The sequence below is a fragment of the Elephas maximus genome, chromosome 17 (assembly GCF_024166365.1).
Source record: "Elephas maximus indicus isolate mEleMax1 chromosome 17, mEleMax1 primary haplotype, whole genome shotgun sequence".
In the NCBI taxonomy this organism is placed as follows: domain Eukaryota; kingdom Metazoa; phylum Chordata; class Mammalia; order Proboscidea; family Elephantidae; genus Elephas; species Elephas maximus.
The window spans coordinates 83,557,418-83,583,657 of NC_064835.1; the positions used below are offsets into that span (position 1 = coordinate 83,557,418).

At 46.0% G+C, this 26,240-nt stretch overlaps 1 protein-coding gene across 6 annotated transcripts in view; it reads right to left on the reverse strand.

Annotated features, from left to right (window-relative positions):
- The window catches only part of IL1R1 (interleukin 1 receptor type 1), a 43,046-nt gene extending 17,962 nt beyond the window's left edge, over positions 1-25,084 (reverse strand). The window contains exons 1-8 of one of the 6 annotated variants that reach the window (XM_049856395.1): positions 24,983-25,084; positions 13,428-13,577; positions 12,497-12,594; positions 5,819-5,885; positions 2,689-2,923; positions 2,385-2,574; positions 1,372-1,540; positions 80-145 (exon numbers count right to left, since the gene is read on the reverse strand). In XM_049856395.1, coding sequence (XP_049712352.1) covers positions 80-145; positions 1,372-1,540; positions 2,385-2,574; positions 2,689-2,923; positions 5,819-5,885; positions 12,497-12,568 — 799 coding nt within the window. In that variant the 5' untranslated portion in view covers positions 12,569-12,594; positions 13,428-13,577; positions 24,983-25,084. The other 5 variants (XM_049856394.1, XM_049856397.1, XM_049856393.1 and 2 more) reach the window with 5 other exon arrangements.
- Positions 25,085-26,240: the final 1,156 nt, after the last annotated feature.

Consider the following 26,240-nt stretch of genomic DNA (forward strand, 5'->3'; position numbering starts at 1 on the left):
TACAGTTTTTATGTTAAGCTTGAGTTCAAAATACTGATTTCAACGCATCCTGAATTTTTTTTGATGGTAGACCACTTACCCAATTCCATTTCCATTGTCTCATTAACTGGACTCTCAATCACAGGCCTTCCGACCACACTTTTCCCTAAAAGAAAAACATTCACAGGGACTTCTAAGTCACTTACAAAAAAAAATCACGAGTAATGGCAAATAGATTCAACGGTCTCTTCCAGACATTCCCTCAAGTGCCCAAAGCACCTGTGGCAGAAGGAAGACAGAAGACAAGAGGCAAAGAAAGGAAGTCAATGCAGAGACCATGATGAACCGTGAATCCCTGCCCCAAAGGAGAAGCCATGAACGGCTGGTGCTACCAAAAAACACACACATCCGGGTTGTACTCAAACCACAACCCAAAACTCTGAGTCTTTAGACAAGTGCCTGTCTTAAAACAAATCAGGAGGAGATAGTGGTGGTGAAAAGACACTGTCCTAGAAGAAGTATCATTAACCAGATCGGCCAGCCAGTGCTAGGCCCGCATTTAAGAATTTCAACAATGATCCAATAGTGAAAGCCACACAGTTACTGAAGGATGCCAAGTGTTATGGACTGAATTTTGTCCCCCAAACAAGGTATGTGTTGGAATCCTAACCCTTATACCTGTGGATGTCACCCATTTGGGAACATTTGTTATGTTTATGAGGCTTTATCAGTCTTAAACCTAATCACTGTTGAGATATAAAAAGAGCTGATGTGGCACAGAGACAAGCCAGCCCAAACTGGGAAGACCAAAGCACAAATGAGAATCACCAAGGAACAGAGGAAGGCCAAGGTTACAGAAGCCAAGACAAGGATCTTTCCCAGGGCTGACAGAAAGAGAACCTTGCCCTAGAGCTAGTGCCCTAAATTTGCATTTCTACCCTCCTAAACTGTGAGAAAATAAATTTCTGTTCTTTAAAGCCACCCACCTATGGTCTATCTGTTACAGCAGCACTAAGAAACTATGACGCCAAGCAATTTGGCACAGGGAAATTCCAATTTATTAAAACAGGTGTAAACATATTAATAAGTCCCTAAAATTAATCCGACTTTTATTGACAAGATTGACTTTGAGGGTTGATCCATGGCCAAGAAGGCCCTATATTCTGCCACAGCTCATGTCTGTTTCATTAGCAATGCGTTTAAGGCAAGAATGGAAAAACACTGCGTGCTATTTAGCAATTAAAAAAACAAACTAAACTTGCCATGTGAACTTTGGCATGCCGTTAACCTTATTTTGGATCTCTTTCCACCACAGACAACGAAGACAGTATTAAAATCATGGTGTCTGGGCCTTCCCAGACCTAAGCTGCTAGGGTTGGAGCTGTGACTCACCTACAGGAGTAAATTCTATGACGCGGGTAATAGGATATTGCTTTTCCAAGTGTATATAGGACACACGGCAAGAATATTTCCCTCTATGTTCTTCAGTGACATTTATTATGATGAGTTTATTTCTATCTCCAGCAAAGTTTATATTGTCAAGAACTAAAGGTTTGCAATCCTAGATGAAGAGAAGAAGAATTGAAAACCAATTAATAACTTTCCCCAGTCGTCCAGCCAAAGGAATTCCATTTTTCCACATCAGCAAATGTTATATGCAATAAAGTGACTAGAAAGTTTCTTTGCATACAATGAATGCTTAAACACTGTATTTCTTTTTTGTTTGGTGAAAGTTAATTATGTTCCTAGGTTATTAAATTTTGACGCCTATGAACCTCGAGCTATGAAGACAAGTGAGCACAATTTATTTTGTAAGGAAAACATGTTTCGGGAAATTTTCTTAGCAATAATGTACTTTCTTTCTTCACAGCTTTATTTTGTATGTCTTGAATTCTACAAGGTGATTCCCCATTTAAGCTCCAATGGTCTAGCAGCTGAAAGGTACCAAAACATCGATGTGTTCTATAGTTTTTTTTTTTTTTTAATAGAATGCTAGTCAACTACTTTTGCAGTACTTACATAAACCAGTAAGTTATTTGAGGACTACTTAATGTCATTAACAATACACAACATAACATACTTTTAATAAATATCTCTTAAAGGCCTTAAATGTATAATCAACCTTCTCTTTAAATGTCTTTTACAACTGCTACTATTCTCAGTTGTACCTTACTAAATTAAATAAAAGCAACGGTAAGTTTGTTACAAAACAGTGTCTGTTAAGCCTCATATTAAATGAATGCAGTCTTACAAATCTTTTTAAATTTCCCAGTAAGTTCCACCCCTCAAATGGAAAAAAAATATGCACAATGAAAAAGCGTTCTGCAGATTCGTCCTATTGTCCATGACAGAAAACTCTTCTATTTGCTAGAAAAGTAAAATACCACTTAAAATACAATACGTACCTTATACCACTGTATGTTGGAGAGATCGTTATTTTCATCTTTAAACAAATGTAAATTAGGGCACACCAGTGGTCCGTTTTCCCCAATGGGTAGTTTCTGTGGAAATTTAGCTTGTGTGTTGTAACACAAGTTAGGCTCATTCTCCACAAATTTCACAGTTATTTTATTTTTGAGGCAGTAAGTTGAATTTCTAAAATAAAATAAGAATAGGCCAATTTAGTACTATTAAAGGATATTCATTTTTGCCCTCAGTTACTGGGAGTACCTAGCACACATTTCTGTAAGCTATTGATTCCGTTCTTACCTTACCACACAATAGTAATCTCCTGAGTCTTCTACCTGAGCAGGGACAAACCAAAGTCTCTCTTTGAACTGATGAATCCTGGAGTCTCGTTCCCAAGAGACAAGTGTCTTGCTGTCATTTTTATACCAAACCGTAGTGTGTTTCTTTTCATTCCACTTAGAAGGACACAAACGAACAGAAATTTCATTTGCAGATGAAACTGAAACTATCTCAGGTTCATGTTCCTGGCATTTATCTTTAAAAGGGAGAAAGGAAAAGCACTTTCCATAAGAATGCGGTCAATGTTTCTTAATGGAATATCTCAATATAAATACATCAATTATAAACGCATCAATTCGTATTACAGATGAATGCTTTATGGCTTCACAATTAAGAGCATTATCTTCAGAGTCTGGAAGATTTATACTCAGTCTACCTGTGTCACTCACAATCTTTTCATGCAAATAACTCGCACCTTCTAGGTTTGTTTGCCAACCATGCCCTCCCCCCACCTCTCCCCCCCCATCCTGCAAGGTATTTTTTCAAGCACCCTGTGCTAATTTTTTTTACAGCAACATGTAAAAAAAAATTGGCATAGCCGCACTGACAAAAATAGCTTGGCGGGGGGAGTCGTTGTAAAACAAAGGTAGAGGTGCAAGTTATTTGCGTAGAAATACAGTAGTACCTCTGTGCCCTTGGACAAGTTATTTAACCTTTCTCACCTCCTCTATAGTACTCTAAAAGATGACGATAATACAGGAAGAGAAACTTCCGCTCTGGTACAAGATGGAGTAACAGGGACTACATTTACTGAAACAACTAAAAAAAATGGAAACATCTCACAACATGGATGAATTTGAGGACATTATGCTGAGTGAAATAAGTCAATTACAAAAGGACAAATATTGTGCGAGACCACCATGATAAAAAAACAAGAAAAGGTTTACACATAGGAAAAAAAATCTTTGATGGTTACCAGGGATGGTAGGGAAAGGGAGGAAAAATTACTAACTAGCAGAAGACACGTTGGTGAAGGGAAAGGCAACACACGATATGGGGGAAGTCAACACAACCTGACCAAGGCAAAGGAAGACACTGAGACACCGAGAGGAATGCAAGAATAAAGGGGAACTACAGTAATTGAAAATTTTTTTCTTTTTTTTACAGTAATTGCTATAACACAGACAATCCTGCAACAATAGTATTAACAAGCAATTGTTTATGAATGGATTCATAGGTAGATAGATATTCTAAAGAGGGGTGGGAGGGTGTAAGGGAGCACACCCACCTGCAGATATAGGTTTGGCTGTGAATATTTCCACATACATAACTGTAGGTGCTCCATGTATATTAATATAGACCACAGAGCACACAAGGGCCACAGTCGTGGAAACTCCTTAGATGTAACCAAACACCTCAAGGGATGAAGTTCCCAGGCTCGAAGTGGAAGGACCATCGACTCAGGGAACATCTGCGTCAACTGGTACAACGCAGTTCACAAAGACAACGTTCTGTATTCTACTTTGGTGAGTCATGTCTGAGGTCTTAAAAGTTGAGAGCTGTCATCTAAGATACAATTATTGGTCTCCTCCTGTCCAAAGCAAACGAGGGTGAAGAAAGCCAGAAACTCAAGGGACCAATTAGTCCAAAGGACTAATGGACCACGTGAACCACAGACTATATGACCCCAAGACCAGAAGAACTAGATAGTGCCTGGTTACCACTACTGACTGCTCTGACTGGGGTCACAACAGAAGGTCCCAGACAGAATGGGAGAAAAGTGTAGAAAAAAAATCAAATTCACAGAAATTACTGGCCTGACAGGGACTGGAGGAACTCCTGAGATGACAGCCCCCAAACACCCTTCTGACCTGGAACTGAAGCCATCCCCAAAGAACACCTTTCAAATAATAGGCAGGCCCACAAAAGAAGCAATAACACTCGAGACGAACATGTTCCTTAGAACAATAAATTACACGAGATCAAAAAGGCAGCATTTGCCCAAAAGCAAAGACGAGAAGGCAACAGCAACAAGAGTAGTGATAAAAATGGTAAACCTTACGTAAGTCCTCAGGTAGACACATACTCTCCTATTTATCTGGGTTTTGCCTCATCACTCCACCAAAATTGTTCTGATCAAGATCGCTCATGACCTCTAAGTTGCAAAATCAAATAAAGTCTTAGGTACCAGGTCTCAGGGCCTTTGCAACATGCTGCCAGAAATGTTTCCCCACCCGCAACCTGTTATCTCGATAGCTCCTTTTTTTCAGGTTTAACTCAAAAGTCAACTTCTCAGTGAGACTTTTTCTGGCCAAAAATTTAACCTCTGCCTACCTAACCACAATCTAACTTGATATCCCCCTTTCCTGCTGTTTTTCCTGCCTACGTGTATCACTACAGTGCAAATATACATGTACTTATCTAATGTGTTGTCTATCTCCCCTACTAGACTATGAACCCCATGCAGACAGCCATGTTTATCTGCATTATTCACTGCCGCTGTATCCCCGGAACCTACTGCCTGACACATGGTAGAGGCTCAATATATTTGTCGTAAAGTAGGAAGGGTGGAAAAGGGAAAAGGAAGAAATAGAAAGAGAAAACTAAGAGCTGTCTCTTGATGGTTTCCAACTGTGGTTCATAAAAAGTACACTTCACACCTCTTTCAAACATATGTGAGAATTTCTTATATCATGCTCTTTAATCAGCAACAAATTGGAAAAAAGACTGGACTAGGCATTTGGAAACCTGGATTTTAGCTCTTGCGCAAGACCTTGAACAAAACTATATGACCTTGGCTCTTAACCTTTGTGGGCCTCAGTTTCCCAATATGTAAACAGAGAGAAAGAGAATTGAAATGCCTAAAGGAACCCTGGTGGTGCCAGCGGTTAAGTACTTGGCTGCTAAGCAAAGGGTCGGCAGTCCAAGTCCACCAGCCGCTCCTTGGAAACCCTCTGTCCTTTAGGGTCTCTGTGAGTCAGAATTGACTCAACGGCAATTTTTTTTTTTTAAAGGAACTTCCAGAAGTACAGTTGTATGACTACGAGGCTCTGTGTCTTGAATTTCAACAGAAACAGGTAATAAAAATGACTCCGTTAGGTAATAATTGATTGCTTCAGCTGACAAGAACACGAAGAAATGGTGAACTTACCAGCCTCGAGAGAAGAAATCAGGAGAGCTATGAAACAAACAAGCCTGAGTAACACTTTCATATTCTCCTAGGAAAACGGAAGAGTGGGATAAAGACAAAAATAAAAACATTACTATTCCAGCAAATCTCTAAAACCAAATACAATGACTCCCTACCTCCCCCCACCCCATTCCCAAGTCACCTTGATAGAACTGTCTCCCTGCATCATTAATGCGGGAGCCCTGGTGGTGCAGTGGTTAAGAGCTCTGCCGCTAACCAAAAAGGCGGCGATTTGAATCCACCGGCCATTCCTTGGAAGCCCTATGGGACAGTTCTACTCTGTACTATAGGGTCACTATGGGTCGGAATTGACTCGACAGCAATTTTTTTTTTTTTTAGTCATTAATGTGGAGCCCTGGTGGCATACTGGTTAAGAGCTCAGGTTGCTAACCAAAAGGTCTGCAGTTCGAATCCACCAGCCACTCCTTGGAAACCCTATGGGGTAGTTCTACTCTGTACTACAGAGTTGCTATGAGTCGGAATCGACTCGTTGCCAGCTGTTTTTTGTTTGTTTGTTTTATCATTAATGTGCCCACGTTCAGCTCTGGTTGAAAATTGGTGACTTAGGGGACGGGGTGGGAGGAAAAAAATTTTAACAGAATTGGAGACAAACTCTGCAACCTAAGATTTAGAAAACCTCCATCATCTATCCCAACATACACTTCCAGCCTGAAATCCCACTTCAGTTTCCCTAAAAGCTTATCCATGCTACACTCAAAGCAGGCTATCCATTAGGCCCTAGATCACCTTGCCTCTGCTCGTGTGGGTTTGTCCCCCACCTAGAATGACTTGGCTCTCAGGACCCACTTGCAAAAGTCTACCCATACTTCCAGGTCCAACTCAAAGATCATGCCTTCATTTTATTGTGTAAGACACACAAACTTTTCTACAATATGACATAGCTACACAGAAATACACTGGAAAAGACAGAAAGGCACTATGCATGTTAAAATTGGGTTGGCTCGTATGATTAGGTGATTTTCTCCCTGTCTGGGGTTTTCTGTGCCTTCTAAAATGTCTATAATGGGCATATATAAATCTTATCACAAAGAAAAAAAAAAACAAACTCCACAGCCCTTCTGTGTGATGTGAAACACCACACCAACACAGCATCAGCCACTATCAGCTGTAGGGCTACATATTAACCGGAGGTCCCTGTATCTTCTCCTTTTGATTAAATAAAGCTTTACTCACATGGAGTCCCTGGGTGGTACAAACAGTTAATGAGCTTAGCTGTTAACCATAAGGCTGGATGTTCAAGTCCAGCCAGAGGAGCCTCAGAAGGAATGCCTAGTGATCTACTTCTGAAATAATTAGCTACTGAAAACCCTACGGAGCACAGTTGTCCTCTGACACACGAGGTCTCCATGAATCAGAGCCGACTTGACGGCAACTGCTTTTGGTTGTTGTTGTTCACATACGGGGTTGGGGTGGTAACCACAACAAGGCACTTGCCCAACACGGGGAATCTGTAAGGTGCACATGCTCATTGCCTAGCCTACAAAACAAAGTCACTACAATAATGTCAGATGAATGTGTAGGAAAACCCTCAGCCACCTCAGTGCCGCCTACCTTTCTAATCTTCATAAACCCAAATGAAGTGAACGTTCAGTGTAGGCTCTTTCCCTTTCTAAACGAAACTGTTACCTGATCCTGAACGGGTCTCCTACAGTAAGGTACACCAAAAAAAAACCCAAACCCATTGGTGTTGAGTCGATTCCGACTCAGAGCAACCCTATGGACAGAGTAGAACCGCCCCATAGGGCTTCCAAGGAGCAGCTGGTGGATTTGAACTACAGGCCTTTTGGTTAGCAGCCAACCTCTTAACCACTGTGCCACCAGGGCTCCAAATTATGTATAATAAACTCTAATCTCATGTATCCAGGCAACTTTTGCATAAATCCAATTGATGGCCAATGACTACCTCAAACTCAACAGGGCCCAAACCAAACTGGTGCTCTCTGCCGCCGAATTAGCACACACCCTCACCTCCCACTCACTCCCGCTCCCCACTAGGCCCCTACTTGAGCCCACCCCCCAGTCTCCCACCACCACAATGGGAATGGCACTACTGCAAACCTACCATTCACCCATCCAGCAAGAGACCGAGGATCAATTATCCCGTCACCACCACCCCCACAGCCACTCTCTTGCCCAGGCCTAGCCAGTCTGCTTCCTAAGACCATCAAACAGACCCACTTTGCTCAAGCCCCACGATGGATGCTTCATTAGCAGAAGCAATGACCATCTCCTGCCTTGATTAATTACGGCAGCAGGCTCCTTACTGGCTTCTCTGCCTATAGATTTCCTCCTGTCAAACTAAAGAGTTTACAAACTATCAGCCCATCAAACAGTAGTTCACAACATCTTTGTTGGCTCCCCCATGCCCCCAAAATAGACCAAACTCTTCAGCAATGGGTACAGGTTCTCTTTGCTTAGCTCTGACTTATGCCGCCCTCACTTCCCTCAGCATACACCATACTTCAGCCATGACCTTGCCATGTTCTCCAGCCTCTGAGTCTTCACCTTTGCTCTTCTCACTGACTAGTTCCCATACCCATCAGGCCTCAGCCCCAGGCCACTCCCCTCCAACCATGCCCAGGAGCATCCCACACTCCTTGCCTGGTTAGATATTCCTCCTCTGTGCCACCCAGCAATCTGTGCTTGCGCCCATCAGAGCACTTTGCACACTTGATTGCACTTAACAAAGAACAGGAAACTTTCAGAAGGGCAGGAACCTCAACGTGCTTTTCACCGCACGCATAGCATCTGGCACTGCGTTTAGAACATGGAAGCTGTTAAGAATTCTTGTGGAGTGAATGAAAACGTGAACCAGAGACATAGTCATCCTTTCCACCTAACCCCAGAGACAATTTTCAGAAGAGACCATGTCATTTTATGCCTCGAAAAAAAAAATCTACACTTTAGTTTTTGTTGTTGTCGTCGTTAGGTGCCATCTAGTCGCTTCCAGTTCATAGCGACCCCACGCACAAGAGAACAAAACACTGCGCGATGCTGCGCCATCCTCACAATTGTTGTTATGCTTGAGCCCATTGATGTGGCCACTATGTCAATCCATCTCATTGAGAGTCTTCCTCTTTTTCACTGACCCTCTACTTTACCAAGCATGATGTCCTTCTCCAAGGACTGATCCCTCCTGACATGTCCAAAGTTTGTGAGACGAAGTCCTGCCATCCTTGCTTCTAAGGAGCATTCTGGTTGTATTTCTACCAAGACAGATTTGTTCATTCTTCTGGCAGTCCATGGTATATTCAATATTCTTCTCCAACGCCATAATTCAAAGGCATCAATTCTTCTTTGGTTTTCTTTATTCCTTGCCCAGCTTTCGCGTACATATGGGGTGACAGAGAACATCAAGGCTTGGGTCAGGCACACCTTAGCCTTCAAGGTAACATCTTTGCTTTTTAGCGCTTTAAAGAGTTCTCCTACAGCAGTTTTGTCCAATGCAATGCACCGTTTGATTTTAATTTTTATAAGAGATTAAATTTGCTCGTATTCTTATCCATAGTTATAAGTAAATATGCAAACATAAAAATATGCAAACATAAAATATTTTAACTAAGACATCACAAATTCAGACTCTACTAATGAAATGCAATCCTTTAAATATTAACTGGAAAACAATTTAAGAAGCTGTATTAAAGGATATTTTTTAAATTTACAACGTGCTCTCTAAGTCAATGTGAAAGGCGGGGGAGCCCTTCTAGGCATGCAGACACACCCATTCATACTCTCCTCCCAGTAATAGGACCTTGGTTCCTAAACCCGGCTCATGTCTTGAAACCTGCCTGAAAGTTGTAAAACTGCATTCCTTCAGAACCCTGTAATTCTGACATTGTATAAATGTAAACTGGCCTTTTCTTGAATTAGTCCTGTTTAATGGCATTATTAGCATACTTATCTTTAAATTATATTCAGATTGTTAAATAAGAAGGCGTTGAAACTTTGGCTGGCTTATGTTTTTCTGTGATTGTGTGGAAGTGTGTTTTAAGTCTTCAAAATAAAGAGAAAGGGTTTCAGCGTTCTTGATTACAAGTTCCAGGCCAGCCAATGACCTGCATTAGTTTATCAAAAGCAAAATAAGGGTGTTAGGAAATCAGCTGAACACCTGCCAGCTGTTACTTCATTTAGTTACAAGATCTGGCTTGTTTGATTATTAGGTAGAGGAAAAAAAGAGACCTATAAAGTGTTTATCTAGAGGTATCAGCCCAAATTAACTGTGGACAAACAAGGTTTAACTCATTGTATGTCCAAGGACGGTGTGGCTAGCTCATCCAGGATAGAATGATCTTGGACATGACACCTCACTGGACCTCAGTTTGTCATCTGTACAAGATGGGCAATGAGTCAGATGACCGAGATACCCTCCTGCTTTAACACCCCATAAAATCAAAAACAAAAAACAAAAGGGACTGCTAAACCCTAGGGGTCCAGGCTTCACTTCACCTGCCACAGAACTGATCTGGGAAAAAGCAGGGGCGTTTGTGACTCCGTATCAGTCCCCAGGATCCTAAGGCAATGGGGTCAGCTCAGAGCAGTGAGTGGGTAGGGTTACTCGTCAAATTATCTAAGGGAATGGGGACACCGGAAGGGAAGGAGGTGAAGAACAGATTCAAGGCTAAACCAAATATGCTCCTTCCTCCAAAAATGAAGGCAAAGCTCATTACATCCTAAAACAAAACAGAAATCCCAAGAGTGTAGCCAAACCTGATGAGTCTTTAGTGTCAGTAGTTGAAAAGCTGTCCAAGTCAGGAGGTCCTTCAACAAACATTTGTATTCTACTCTATGCCAAGCAATACACTTGTGCCAGAGACAAAAAGTAAATTCAAATAAAAAATGAACCTGGTAATGGAGATGGTCACAATATAGGCATTTAGCCACATGTTATCACCAGATGTGTTCCTCATATTCCATCAGTGGCACAACAAATAAAAGCTCGGGCTCTGTGCCTCAGTTCCCCCACTTGACAAAACGGGGATGATAGTAATAGTATTTTGTCACTGAGCGTTGTTGTAAGGATTGAGCTATCACATACTGGGGGCTTGGAACAATGTCTGAAAAATGGTCATCACTCGATGTTGTTAGCTGCCATCCAGTTAGCTCTGACTCATGGCAACCTCATGTATAACAGAACACAACATTGCCTGGTCCTGCGCCATCCTCACAATCGTTGTTGCTTGAGCCCGGTGTTCCAGCTATTGTGTAATCCATCTCACTGAGGGGTTCCCTCCTTTCCACTGGTCCTCTGCTTAACCAATCATGATGTCCTTTCCTAGCAACTGGTCTTTCCTGGTGACTTTTCCAAAGTAAGCAAGACGAAGTCTGGCCATCCTCATATCTAAGGAGCATTCTGTTTGCATTTCTTTTAAAATTGTAACTTTTAAGTTTAACTCAAATGTTACCCAAACCCAAACCCACTGCCATCGAGTCGATTCTGACTCATAGCGACCCTATAGAACAGAGCAGAACTGCCCGATAGAGTTTCCAAGGAGCACCTGGCGGATTCAAACTGCTGACCTCTTGGTTAGCAGCTGTAGCTAACCAGGGTTTCCACTCAAATGTCAACTATTATTAAATTACCCCATGTTCTGATGACAAATACAAGTTTTGGTAAAATGTTTCCGATAACCATTCATTTCTTTGTACTTACATTTCTGCATTCGATATTTATATACTGAATATCTACTACATGCCCACTGTCTATACTTGGCCCTGGGAATAAAAATACAAATAACGACCCAGTGCCTGGCTCCAGGAGCTCACGTGCTAGCCAGGAAAAGGGGCACATCGACAGGGTTATACTGTCACGTGGGAATGTCCAAAGGGAGAGATCTCCCGAGAGTATGATGGAAGCTCAAAGGCAGGGGTCCTCACTGGGAGGATGTTTCCAGGATGAGGTGTTACCTGAACCTCATGTGGGCCATGGGATGGTGGTACAGGAGAGGACCACGCAACATCTCGCTTGGTGGGGGCTGAGAGATGAGGCTGGAGAGGCTAGAAGTGCCCAGGACATGAAGGGTCTTGCTGAGGAGTTTGGACTGCAATTTGTAGGTGGCAGAGAACCACTTTGCAGGTTTAAGCCACAGGGTGAGGTATGCTCAGACTTTCATTTTTTACAGGACTTTTGGCATCTGTGTGGAATATAAACTGGAGACAAGCCGGGAGGCAGGAAGTACAGTTAGGAGGCTGCTGCGGAGGTCCAGATGAGAGGGAATGAGGGGGTGAACCAAACCAGCAATAAACAAATTTAGAACAGAGCATATCTAGGACCACCAGAGGCAAGTGAGAGAACTGGGGGCTGACTAGGACTGGGGTGCAGGCCAGAGGGAGGCAACAACCCTGGCTCGCTGAGAATGGCATGGGGGGAGGGGGAGGCAGGTCCAGGTAAAGAAGTTAGGTTCCCTTACCCACGGATGGCCAGGAGAGGCCCCGGGCTGCAGCCTCAGCACCACTGGGCTCCAGGTCTCCCGAGACTAGGTGAGGCAGTGAAGTTGCCAATAAACATCGAGATTTTTGTGTGAATTAAAAGTTAAGCAAAAATGGACAGTAAGGGCTGGAATGTGCTGGAGTTGGGGAGAGATAGGACACTGAATTGGGAGCCACCATCATTCGACTCACCTGAGGGCAGGTGAGGTGACTGTGGTGGTCAGCTGTACGTGTCAACTTGGCCAGACTATGGCGCCCAGCCATTCAGCCCATCATCAGTCTAGATGTTGCTAAAAAGGCGTTTACACGTGATTAACATTTAAAGCAGTTGACCTCCACAAGGAGGGTGGGCCTCAGCCAATCAGGTGAAGGCCTTAAGAGCAAAAACTGAGGTTTCCTGGAGGAGGAGGAGTCTGCTTTAACACTATAAATAGATACTCTGCTGCAGCTTTCAGCCCACCGCCTGACTTGCCAGCCTCCACGATCGATCAAGTGAGCCAATTGCTTCAATCAATCAATCCCTCTCTCCCCTTCCCTCTCTCTCTCTCCTTTTCTCCCTGTCTCCTTTTCTCACTCTTTCTCAGCCTACCTCTCTCTCTATATATATATCTCCATATATATGTTATCTCTATAGATCCATATGTTAAAAAAGTATCTAAATACATATAAAAAAAAATACATATATTTAATATAAATCTTTTTGGTTCTCTTTCTCTGGAGAACAGTAAGACAGTGACTCGGGGAAACCAGGCTAGCTGTGGCTGTTACTAGGTTCTGTCGTTGTGGTTGTTAGTTACCGTCGAGTCAATGCCCACCCCTGATGGCCCCGTGGGTGCACAGTAGAACTGCTCCATAGGGTTTCCAAGGGTGTGACCTTTCAGAAGCAGATCGCCTGGCCTGTCTTCCAAGGTGCCTCGAGGTGGGTTCGAACCTTCACTTTTTTCAGCTAAAAGTCCTGAGCTTAAGTGTTTGCACCACCCAGGAACTGCTTAATGGGTTGCCCACCCAGTGCCGTCGAGTCGCCTCTTTAAAAAGCTGGTAAAACCATGGAGGTGTCCCAAAGAAAAATGTACAACAAAATTAAAATAGTTTTGCATACAATGGAGGAATACTCAAAGATCACCTGATGCTGAGAACTGTGGACTCCAGCTGTTTGTGAGAAAAGCCAGGCGTGAGGTGGGGTGAGCCAGTCCTGTTACCTCCGAGAAGCTTTCAGGTACTAAGTAGTCCCGTTTCTTGGCAGGGAGTCACCACCTTTCAAGGGCACATCTACCTGGAAAGGAAGAATGCCCATGAGTATGGATCTGAGGAGAGAAGTCTGCAAGTCTCAAACAGACTGCAATGATCTCAAGAGATACCAGAAAGGCTTTAAACTCTTGTAAAAATGAGTCAGGGGTTTAAAAGTGTGTTCCAGAGTATTTTGATACAGAACTCTCAGAAAATCAAATCACAGGGTTTGGCAATATGCAAAGTTTAACAGCCGTGAAACATTTCCAAAGACACAAACGAATCTGACCTTTTGCTAGACACACAAATACAGAAATGAATGAAACAATCCCTGAGGCTCTCACGGCTGAATGAACGCCCTGGGAAAACAAAAGCTCCGCTCTGGCATTGCCTGAGAGAAACCTAGAAGATGCCAAAGAAAACGAACAGGGCCTTTGAACAAAGGGCCTGCTCAGCCTACCTTCTGAGTCCTCATTCCACATTATATCAAGCATATTAATATACCCACATCCCAAGTTACATAACTCATAAATAACTTCAAAAAAGTTGAGTTGTGATTGACATGCTATTACGTTCTATAGATATTTCACCATTTTCAGCTGGTTTTGCAGGTTTTTTTTTTTTTTCCAGTATTTTGCAATCTCGTTTTGTTTTGTGTTTTTCAGATCTCAGACATTTCTTAGACCTTGGAAAATCTCCTAAGGCCAAACCATGAGGTCTTTGAATGCCCAGTGAATTAAAACAGCCTGACTAATTCAATGCTAAACATTTTGCTTAGATAAACTTACTGAATACCAGACAAGTATTCACTTTAAACTGATCAGGAAGCACACACACACACACAAACCAGAACTCATTGCCATCGAGTAGATTCTGACTCATTGCGACCCTATGGGACAGAGCAGAACTGCCCTACCCCATAGGGTTTCCAAGGAGCCACTGGTGGATTCAAACTGCCGACCTTTTGGTTAGCAGCTGAGCCTCTGGGCAACCAAGGTTCTGAGACAGCACACAGCGCACACTGAGGTATCAGAGGCACAGTAGCTTATCAATACGAATAGCAATGTAGCATAGCATTGAAGGGAAGACTCCCAGATCGTCCTGTCCCCCGGTCCTAGGACAGACCCTCCAACCCCACAAACGTGCTCCAAAAATGACTGCTGCTGAGGGGAATTACAGAGAGAACGGGACAGAGGGAAAAGGAAAGGCGAGAGGGATGAATTCATTTGGAAGGCCCAGGAAACCCTGGGCGTAGAAGTTGCCTCCCCGCCTCCCGCTAACTACTTCACGCTCCCTCATCCTCTTTTCTTCAGAAACTTCCCGTAAGAGCTTTTCTATTTATCATCTCCACTTCTGAACCACACTGCAGTCTGGCTTCTGTGTTCACGAAAACCTCTTGCTGCAGAGCTGGTTCCAACTCACAGGGACCCCGCGTGTGTCAGAGTAGAACTGTGCTCCATTGGGTTTTCGATGGCTGATTTTTCGGAGAAGACAGCCAGGTCTTTCTTCCGAGACACCTGAGTGGACCTGAACCTCCAACCTTTCGTTTAGCAGCCAAGTACGTTATCCGTGTGCACCACTCAGGGACTCCCTCTGCTCACTAAACAAGCAAATAAAAAAACCTACAACAACAGCAGCAATAAAAAAGAAACAGCCTTTGTAGCCAAACTGATGGTAACTCAGGCAACCCCGTGTGTTACAGCAGAACTGCCCCGTGGGGTTTTCTTAGCTGTAATCTTTATGTAAGCAGGTCGCCAGGCCTTTCTTCTGCTGTGCCGCTGAGTGGGTTCAAACTGCCAACTGGCAGCCAAGCAGAGGAGACCAGCCGTTGGGAGCAGCTCTGTGGCATTCAGGCTCCCATTGCGCAGTTGTTCCTTGCCTGGTGGTTTCTTCTGTGACTCCTGGCCAGTATCAGTAGCACAGACTACTCTGTCCATACATAGCACTGGCCATGCTGGGATATGAGCACAGCAGTCCCAGGACGTGGCTGGGTGATGCAGCTAGCTATATTAACCTCCAAGGCTGATCTTTGGCCTTCCCCAGCTATATCCCATACTGTGAGGGTCCCTATATGTGCTCTCAGGTGGACACCGCAGCCCACGTGTCCAGTGCCATCCTCCTCACGCGTCCCTGGCCGCCGCGCAGACCGTCTGTGGTACATATACCGGCAGAGCACTCCATGGGAGAACCCCGGAAAGAGGCCACAGAGGCCCTGGAATTGGGGCCCAGGCTGTGTGGGAAATCCAGCGGTACCAGGGACTAGAAGCATGGTCAAGAAGGGGGTAGCTATTGGGCAAGGGTTCCAAACGAGCACCCCCTCTTGGCCCTACAGAGTCCTTGTCACATCAAGGGGTGCCGCTGGAGGAGGCAAGGCAGTGCCGTCTAAGCACAGGGCTGAGGACAGGGGCTGCTCCGGCCTGGTGCTAAGGGGAGTCCTGCAGCATGCCAAACCTATGCAGAACCCCAAGAAGAGAGGACTGCAGGAGGGTGCCTCAAATCCAAAACTTAGAAGGAAATCCTTGCTGCACTTTCCACATTTCTACCTCGTATCAAGTCACGCTTCTGCCTCTGCATTGAGTGTCTCCTAAATGCATCCACGGCATCATTTACGACAACCTTTCATCCCAAACTGTAGTGACCACGTGTACCTCTGTATGTTCGACAAACAGCCAGAGAGTTAGACTCCAAGTCAGCTAGAACGGGCTAGTGGCTGTGGATGCGCCCTGGTCAACGCAAGGAGGAACCCGGGTTCTGCAGCTCGCGAGATGCCGGAGCCCACGTGTTCTATGGATAATGAGTGGAAATCTGCATGGAGAACAGCTCATGGGACTGAAATTCAGAGATAATCACGATCTTCACCTCCTACCCCTTTGTTATAAGCTGTTACACAGTCCCCAACATTCCCAAAGCCAAAATGTTAGTTTACAGACAAGGTACAAAGGAACTTACTTGTAAAGCCACAGAATCACATGTTTGTGGAAAATACTCCAGAATTCTGTGCTCCCTCAAGTCCTTGCTTCTTAAAATAAAAAAAAATAGGATCCGCAAATCCACAAAGGAAGGCTCTAGACAGCCAGGAAGCCCAGGGTTTATCTTTCTGGGGTACCAGATTCATGCAAATTATTTTTACAGTAAAGCAAACATGACTATATTATGTAGTAGAAAGAAAAAATCTCTAAGAACAGTCTCAGATAAAACACCAAAGAAATATGCTTGAAGGTGAGCTACTCGGGAGCGCTGGGTTGGGCATTCGCCTTTCACTTTCCAAGAGAAGTCCTTCGGCAGGAAAAATTGAGCACTCTAAGGTTCATCGCAATGTGCTCCAAAAGGGGCATAACTTTTTCCATTCCATAGAGATTAACCACACACACACGCCACTCACAGAAATCATTAAAACCCAGCTGTACGTTAAATACGGCTATCACTGACTTTCTGCCAGAGAAAGATCTACATAGATATGTACAGAAAACCCTGGTGGTGCAGTGGTTAAGAGCTCGGCTGCTAACCAAAAAGGTCGGCAGTTTGAATACACCAGGCACTCCCTGGAAAACCTATGGGGCCGTTCTACTCTTTCCTATAGGGTCGCTATGAGTCGGAATCGACTCGATGGCAACGGGTTTGGTTTTCGGTTTTCGGTATGTATAAGCCCAAACCACCTCCGTGACAGCAGCAATGGAAACTCATTCACCATCTCAGAAACTCCAGAAAACATAGACTTTGGCTATATTGCCCTGAATAGATTAATCTAAAAGCCTGGCTCAAAGTAGACTTATCTAGCTTATTGAACCATATAAATGGGGCAGGTGAAGTCATTCGCATCAAGCAGGCAAAGGGAGAGAGGCGCAGCAGCTGAGAGTGCTAACGTAAACATAACGTAAAAATTGCTGCAGGTTTCAAGGTATTGCTCTATTCAATCTAAATTCATCAGCTATGACAAGACATGAAGCCACAAGGATGGGGTTTAAGCTGAGGCACATGGGTTTTAAGTCCAAGGGGATACTGAGGCCCAGAAAGAAGTGATTATCATCACAAAGTGGTTACCAGGAATGAGCCTTTGACCTCTAGGTTGGAAGGAGACAGACAGATTTAGACAGAGATCTAGGGAGAAGAGGGAGCAGCCGAGAGTGTTAACTGTTGGCACCACCAAGGGACTCCCTATAACCTATTAAAACCAAGTCTGTCACCCCTCAAGTCAATTCTGACTCAAGGCAACCCCATATGTTACAGGATAGAACTGCTCCATAGAGTTTTCTTGGCTGCACTCTTAATAGAGAAGCCCTGGTGGCACAGTGGTTAAGAGCTCAGCTGCTAACCAAAAGGCTGGCTGTTTGAATCCACCAGCCGTTCCTTGGAAATCCTATGAGGGGCAGTTCTGCTCTTTCCTATAGGGTCGCTCTGAGTTGGAATTGACTAGATAGTACTGAGTTAGTTTTTTTTTGTTGTTTTATAATCTTAATGGAAGCAGGTCGCTAGGTCTTTCTTCTGCGGTTACCAGTGGGTGGGTTTGAACCGCCAACCTTCAGGTGAGTAGTCGAGCACAAACCTTTTGCACCACCTAGGGACCTTTTTTTTTTTTTTAGGGACCTTACCAGCTATCGTTGTTTTTGTTGTTGGGTGCCGTCAATCAACTCACAGTGACCCCCGTCATAGAGCAGAACTGCCCCATAAGCTTTTCTTGACTGTCATCTTTACGAAAGCAAATTGCCAGGTTTTTCTCCCACAGAGCTGCTGTGTGGTTCAGACTTCTGGTTAGCCGCCCAGCCCAACCACCAAACCCACTGTCGTGGAATCATGGCAATGCCCTGCCCTATTTCAGGGGCCATGTTTGCATTTGTGTTAATCACCCAGTATCTTCTGATAAAGCTAAAGCAGTCATGTTCACTGGGGCACGTATGGCCCCCGAGGGAGCATTTCACAAATTTGGGGGAAGAAGACTATCTTAGTCATCTAGTGCTGCTGTAACAGAAATGCCACGAGTGGATGGATGGCTTTAACAAAGAGAAATTTACTTTCTCATAGTCTAGTAGGTTAGAAGACCAAATGCAGAGCGTCAGCTCCCAGGGAAGGCTTTCTCTCTTTGTCAGCTCTGGAGGAAGGTCCTTCTCATCAATCTTCCCCTGGACTAGGAGCTTTTCTGCACAGGAACCCTGGGTCCGAAAGACATGCTCTGCTCCAGGTGCTTGGTAGTATAAGCTTGCCACTCTCTGCTTGCTTCCCTTTCCTTTTATAAGATAAAAGGTGGTACAGACCACACTCCCGGGAAACTCCCTTTACACTAGACCAAGGATGTGACCTGAGCAAGGGTGTTACATTCCACCCTAATCCTCTTTAACCACAGGCAGAGACTACGATTTATAACACAAAGGAAAAATCACAGAATGGAGGACAACCACACAATACTGGGAATCATGGCCTAACCAAGTTGACACATATTTTGGGGGAACACAATTCAATCCATGATGAAGGCACTCTGAGTTATCACAGTGATATATTAAGAGGTGAAGGCCATTTGGTAGTGGACAACTCACAATGTGCAACACATTTCCACCCAGAGAAGACTTGTCCCACATCCTGCCAGACTGCAAGGGTCCCACAAACACTCATGCCCATGAGAAACATATTTATGGTTTTTTAAGCCTAGCACCAACTCCATTTTGCATTTACATAAAAATATATACATTGTTGGCAAAATTTTCATACATACTGAATTTTCTAGGAATGCAACACTCAGTGTTTTATTTCTCCTAAGCACTTCATTTTCACCTCAAAAACACTGACAACTGCACTCCTATGCAGTTGTAAAGTTGACACACACTGGGTCACCAGCGGGGTCACCAGCGACCGGTACCAGCAGGGACCTGAGGAACCCCAACCCCTTTCACCTTCCATGAGCTCACTTCACAGCTGGCCCCTCTCCATCCTCTGCGCGCTGGGCACGGCCAGGAGTCAGCGCAGTGTTTCCTGGGGCCCGGGCAGGCCACCAGAGGGGGAACAAAGCTGACAGAGCAAATCCTTGTCCTGTATCAACAACCCACCTGACAACCTCGAAGAGAGGAAAACGCAAACCAAGCACTCTCTGATAGCAGCAGATGGGTGACATTCAGGGGGCTGGGCCATGGCTGGTGACTCACAGGTGCCCCTAATGACTTCTCTCCTTCAGAACGTAACTGGCAAGTCAACAGTGGATCTGTCAGGTAACAGTAATACGTGAACTCTGCTTTCTCCCTCCTTGGATGCTGCAGAACTCCAAGCTCTGCCACTTTGATTAAGGAGGCGCTCCCTCCACAATGTCTTTGCTCCTAGATGGACACCCATCTCCCACTGGTGCACTCCAGACAGAGGTTTTCCATTTTGTGGTGTCCCAGCAAGCCCACGGCCAAGCCACAGAGCGCATTTCCACTGTTCTTTAGGGAAACACAGAGCTGGACCCGTGTCCCTCATCCTCCCATCCTCTCCCCTGGAGAATCTAAGTGGGGTCCTGTGGGCAGCCACTGTGCCTACACCCTCGCCAAAGGGGCAGATTTCCATGAACAGCCTTATCCAAAAGAGTCCCAGCACCCTAAGCCTTCAGCAAGAGGATGGGGTTTCTGTCTGTTTCATTCACTGCTCCATCCCAGCACTTACAACAGTGCCAGGTACACACCCAGTGCCCTCGAGTCTATTCCGGCTCATAGCAACCCTGTAGGACAGAGTAGAACTGTACCATAGGGTTTCCAAGGCTTCCTTACAGAAGCCAACTGCCACATCTTTCTCCTACAGAGCAGGTGGTGGGTTCGAACCTGGACCTTTTGGTTAGCAGCCCAGCGCTTTAATCACTGCAACACCAGGGCTTGTCCTGGTACACTGGAAACTTCAATAAACATTAAATAAGTAAATAAATTGAATATTAAGCAGTGTTTCACCAACAGTGGAAAAACTAGTTAAAAAAAAAAATGCTACGTGTTTTGCAACCAGAAAGAAAATCTAGATGCCACATTGCACCAAATATGGCAGCAGTGGAGCTGATTAAAATCGTGGCGTTTGGTCCTGTCCTGTCAACAACATGCAAGAAGGCAGGTCCAACGACCTTTCTTGAACTGAATGGAGGCCACCCAAGTGTGGATAGGTTCAAGCGGAGTGCACACACAGCAGAAAGGTAGCTAGCCAAGTAAGACCAAAAACTAAAAAGTGGGTTTTGCACATCCCCGCCCCAATCAAATCTCATCCTAAAGGCTCTACTTAATTTTCTAGCACAAAACTCAATACAGGATATTATTACAGAAAAGCAAATGAAATATTACAGAGGATATTAAATAAATAAGAAATTATACTGGGTCAAGACAGGAAAAGATGCCCACAGGGACAGCAAACAACCCCAGCACCACCTCTTGCTTTCCTTAGCTCACCAATAGTCACAGAATTCCATGGGTACATTCGCGTTCCAGAAGCTTAGCACTAAGGCAGGGTGACCCAGACATCAGATTCTAAAGATAGACGGACCTCAGCTCACCTTCTCATCACGGTATCAGTGGCCCCAAGACATCCCTTCCCTCTGTTCTTAGGCCTTGCAGCTAAAGCCCAGGGAGCAAGCCCATCTGATGAGCTTCCTGGCACAAGAAAAGACTGGAGAGCTGCCCAGGGCAAGAATCAGCCACCGCACACCCTCCTCAGCAGCCTTCCTCCCTCCCCCTCCCTCCCCGCAGCACCCCAGGAGAAAGCCCTGGTAGGCAGGGACCACTGAGAGCCATCATGTGGTAACGTAGAAGGTGAGAGGTTTGGCGTCCAGGACACCACTCCCTGGATGCGGGTTCTCGGTCACGTCAGTCGGCCCTCTGTAAGTTTCTGCTTCCTGGGCTATAACGACAATGAAAACAGCACCTCTCTCACAAGACTGTAGCAACCCTAGTGGCGCAGTGGTTAAGTTCTGCCCGCTAATCAAAAGGCTAGCGGTTCAAACCCACCAGCTGCTCCTTGGGAGAAAGATGTGGCAATCTGCTTCTGTAAAGATTTACAGCTTTGGAAATGCTATGGGGCAGCTAGCTCTACTCTGTCCTATAGGGTGACTACCAGGCAGAATCGACTTGACCCGCAACAGGTTTGGTTTGCTTTGTTCACAAGACTGTAGTGAAGATGAAAGAGCAGTTAAGTGTAAAGGGCCTCCTAAACTGGAAAGTACCAGACGTGCTGGTTGTAAATCGTAAGTGTCTTTTTAATGTCCGCCATCATCCTTTACCTGAAGGGGCGACAAGTCACCGACCCCTCAGCCTCTACGGTGTTCATCCCTTACCTTGTGGATGGGGCTCAGCTCCCTGAATCTAAACCCCTATGAGGACCACCCCTAAACCAACTAAACCTGGTTGGATTAACACGCTGGGGAACAATTTATACAGGGAGCCACAACACCTAAAACCCTAAAAGGGAAACTCCTAGACCAGCTAAGCTTGGCAGGATTAAAACGCCTGGAAGCAATTTACACAACGACACACACACACACAGAGAAACACACATCTGACACAACCTTCCAGAATGATCGGTAAGTTCCTTCCTCCCCAATTATTTTTTTTAACAACCTTTACTCTTTAACAGAAAAAAAAAAAAGAACGAGAAAACATAAAACTGCCATCGCCTTCGTATAACTCTGATAACCCAAGTGTAATTCAGGAAAGACACTTACCGCCCACTGCCCATCGGGGAGCCCAGCGCAAACGTCAGCGCCCCGGCCGATCACCCTCCCCGGACCCTACTCCTCGCCCGGCCGCCGCGCCATCCTGTCCCCCGGCTGAGCGAGTCACAGGGGCATTCAGGGACCCGCGGCCCCGGCGGGAACCCGGCCAGCTCGGCCAGTCTGGCCCCGGCCCGGCGGGGAGCCTGGGAGGAGCGAGGGGAGCTCCAGGGCGCCGCGGGGGAGGCCGCTCACATTCCTGCGGCGCAGCCCGGGCCTCGCCGTCCCTGGCCCCGGCCGGTGCGCGCGCTCCGGGCTCGGCTCCGGGACTCGGTGACGAGCGGCGGCGGCGCGTCCCGCTGCGGAACTGCCGGGCGCGGCTCGGGCTCGGGCCCAGACGCCGCGGGGGCGGGGAGCGGCCCGGGAAGGCTCGGCGGGGCCAGGCCCGGGGACCTTCCCCGCCCCACCTCGAGGAGCGCGCGCCGACCCTGGGGAGGCCAGACGGCCCTTCTGGGAACGCCTCCGGCCCCGGTTCCCACGCCCGGCGCCTCTGCCGAGGTCTCCCGCCTGTGCGCGGGGATCGGCGATCGGAGACCGCGCGCCCTCGCCCCCAAACCGCCGCGCAGCTCCTCGAGTTAGTCGGCACAACCCACCGAGAGACAGCGACCGGGCTCTGCCACCCCACCTGCGGTGCCTCTGGGGATGAATTCAGTGAACAGAGCTCACGACTCGCAGGGCTTTCGGGCCCCAAGCAAACAGTGATTTTGCAATAGAGCGCAGTTAGTGGTTGAAATCCCGCATGGCCGGTGGAGCCTGATCGCCCTAGGCCGGGCTTTTCCACCGTGGACGATCGTTAGCGTTACCTTAAAGTATTATCGTATTGTTTTTGTATGTCCTGATGAAAAAGCCCGTACATGCCCCTTGCATGTGGTACAGGCACCAGCCTCCCAATCTCGATACCAAACCTCTGGCCAGACTGGGTAGTCTTTCAAGTTTAAAACTCACCTACTCCCACAAGCTTCACTTTGCAAATGAGAATTCACATCTAGAGAAATGCAATGAACGGCCAAAGTCACAGAGCCAACGCCAGGGCTCCCAGCCGGACTACCACGAGCTTGAAGCTTGTCCTTTCTGCTCCACTCCGTGTGACCAGAAGCAAGTGACCACCCCACTCCGTGCGGCCCGGAGCAAGTGGCCAGACCTCCAACTTGTTTGGGGGACTTAATGTGCTGCTCCGTCAAGTGTCTGCCGCCAAGGAGATGCTGAGTAAAAGATTGTTTCCTTCCTTCCAGTGCCGACTCCTGCCTCCATCCCTCCCAGGCTGGGCAGGCAAACCTATCCCTTGATACGGCTCTTCGGAAACTCTTGAGATTTGAAGTAACCCTGGCCTCAGCTGCCACCGATAATTCTGGGATGGAGGAAAACCTAAAGGAGTGAGCAACTGTAACTCGTCAGTCCTAAAACCTGCCTTGTGGCCAGGCATGATGACAATCTCTCAGCTTTGTTGAAACAGTCATTTCTCTATCTTATGTGGTTCCAGGAGGGTGTGTGGTTCCCCTTTCTGGGGAGCAGGCCTAAATCATGGGATTGCGACAGCTCATTACTTGTCCTGGTCTCTTAGTCTCCCTTTACAGAGCAGCGGTTCACACAGCCCTACGACACACTGGAATCGCTGGAGGAGCTTCAGACTCTGGCGTTGCCTGGGTCACACACCAGATAGATGACATCAGGATCTATGGGGCTGGGGCCCCACATCAAGCTCCCAGATGATCCCAGTGTGCAGCTAGAGTTGTGAAAACTGTTCCTCCAGACTCCCAGAATGAGGCTGTTACTCTGAGTCCTCCACCTGAAGGGCTAACTCAGCAGGTGTGTCCAGGTGGCAGTCGATGAAAAGCTGAAACAGGTGTGCCCCACTTGGCCCTGTAGAACTAGTCCGAAACTCAAAAAAACTAAACCCATTGCCATCAAGTCGATTCCAACTCATGGCAACCTCGTGTGTTAAAGAGTAGAACTGCTTCACAGGGTTTTCTTGGCTGCAGCCTTGATAGAAGCAGATGACCATGTCTTTCTTCTTCGGCGCCATTGTGTGGATTTGAACTGCCGACCTTTCAGTTAGTAGTCAAGCATAAACCACTTGCACCGCCCAGGACCTAGAACTGGCTTAGGCAAGCCACGTGTTGGTGAACCTAAACGGGTCTTGCTATTTATATAATGACGATTTTTAGGTACTCTGACGGTATTGGGGTAAAAGTAGAAAGTGAAAATTCGTCTGTGCAGTAATGTAGAAATAAAAATTATACTCTACTTTTTTTTTTTTTTTTAATTTGACCCTCCCACTCACCCAACTCCAGCTAGCCTGCTAGCCACACAGGCCCATAGACCTAGGTGGGACTCTCAAACATCCACTGATTATAGGAGAGGGTTTGTGGGCCCTCTTCCTTCTCACCGTTGTTCTGTCTGGGACCGTGAAGTCACCTCCTCCCCACTCAGCCTGGGCTGACCACTTTCCTTGACTCTCTCTTCCTTTTGTTCTCTTTCCTTGGATAATTTGTGCACCCACCTGCCTCATTTCACCTCCTGGGTTGGAAGCTCCCGTACAGTGGAGACTGTCACCCCAGTATCACTCTTTGCTCTGGTCCCAGCACCAACACAAATGCCCTAAACCTGGCCTGCATGCTTCAGTGTAAAACTAACTGCTTAATGAACAGGATGCAATCCAGTCACTTAATTCTCTGAAGAAAAAAAAAAAAAGGCTTAAAAGAAAGAGAATATCCTTACCCTCTGGATACCTCCCTCCTGGAAACACTTACCATTTGGGAGACTTCACAGTCTACCCCCAAGTCGCCTTCATTAAGAGGAACTTGGTTCCCTGATGATTGTCAGTCTATCCCCGCCCTTCAAGCTGTTCAGGTTACAGGACACTTCTGCTAAAGATTTATTTGGGAAGGAGTATCTAGTAATGCATATGAAACCAAGTCACATGATCAGTACGTCATGAGCTGATGACTGGAGAAAGAAAACCTCTCCCATGGTTTTTATATGGCAGGGCAGTGTTTTTAGTATTGTCCATTGTGAACATGAACGAGGCTGAGACACTTGAAAGAGAAAGTATTTTTGTGTGTTTGTTTCTTTGAATTTCAAAGGCCAAAGTACTAGAGAACTTAGAACACAGAATTTATATCATAAACCACTGAGAACAGAAGAATGAACAGTAATGTTAAGACTGTGTTTTCCTACCCAAAAGGAGCAGAGTTGACCAACAGGCAGGACGTTCTTTGAGAGGTGACCAAGTGCCCCGACTTCCTACCACCACCAACTCTCTGGTGAAGGAGAGGGATGGGGAACCCTGGAAGAGGGGGAGCAGAGCTTGGCTTCCCAGGGTGTAGCCCCGGACACCACCAGCCTCGTTGCAAAGCCCCATGTTCAGCGTGGCCCAAGCCAAGGATCAACCCTGGCCACAGAGCTACCTAAGTGCTGGGCCTGAGGATAGACTGCCTTACAAGGTCCAGCACCTTCCAGAGTGTTCAGGTAAAGCAGCTAAGAGTCCCGAAGCCTTGGAAAGGGGCTGTCAAGTGGCTGAGAGGGCCAAAAAACGTGGAAGAGGCTTCGCATTTGAGTAAGGCAGGACAAGCATTATGTCAAGAGAGGATGGCCTATGGACCAGAATCACTTTCCAGATGCCAGGGTAACTCTTACGCAACTCCCTTCCCTTCACCCCTACACCCAAGAACTCAGATTACCCTCCAGTGAAAAGAAGGGATTTGGAGGGGAAATAATTTGTTATAGACTGTGCCGTTACCCAAACAGGCTGAGTCTTGAACCACTGGAGACTAAACAACTCTGAACTGGCAAAAAAAAAACTTTTTTTCTGCCACCAAATGGAAATGACAATTCATGGCTTAAGTTGACCTTAATGTTAGAGAAATATAGAAAATTGCACCTTTTTGTACGTAGCAGTTCTGTGACTCTTCATTTTGCTACTCCTATTTTTGCTATTTATAAGGCTGCCAGTAACCTCTTGCAAAACCACAACAGCTGTAATTAGATTAAAAAACCGCTGTCCTAGAT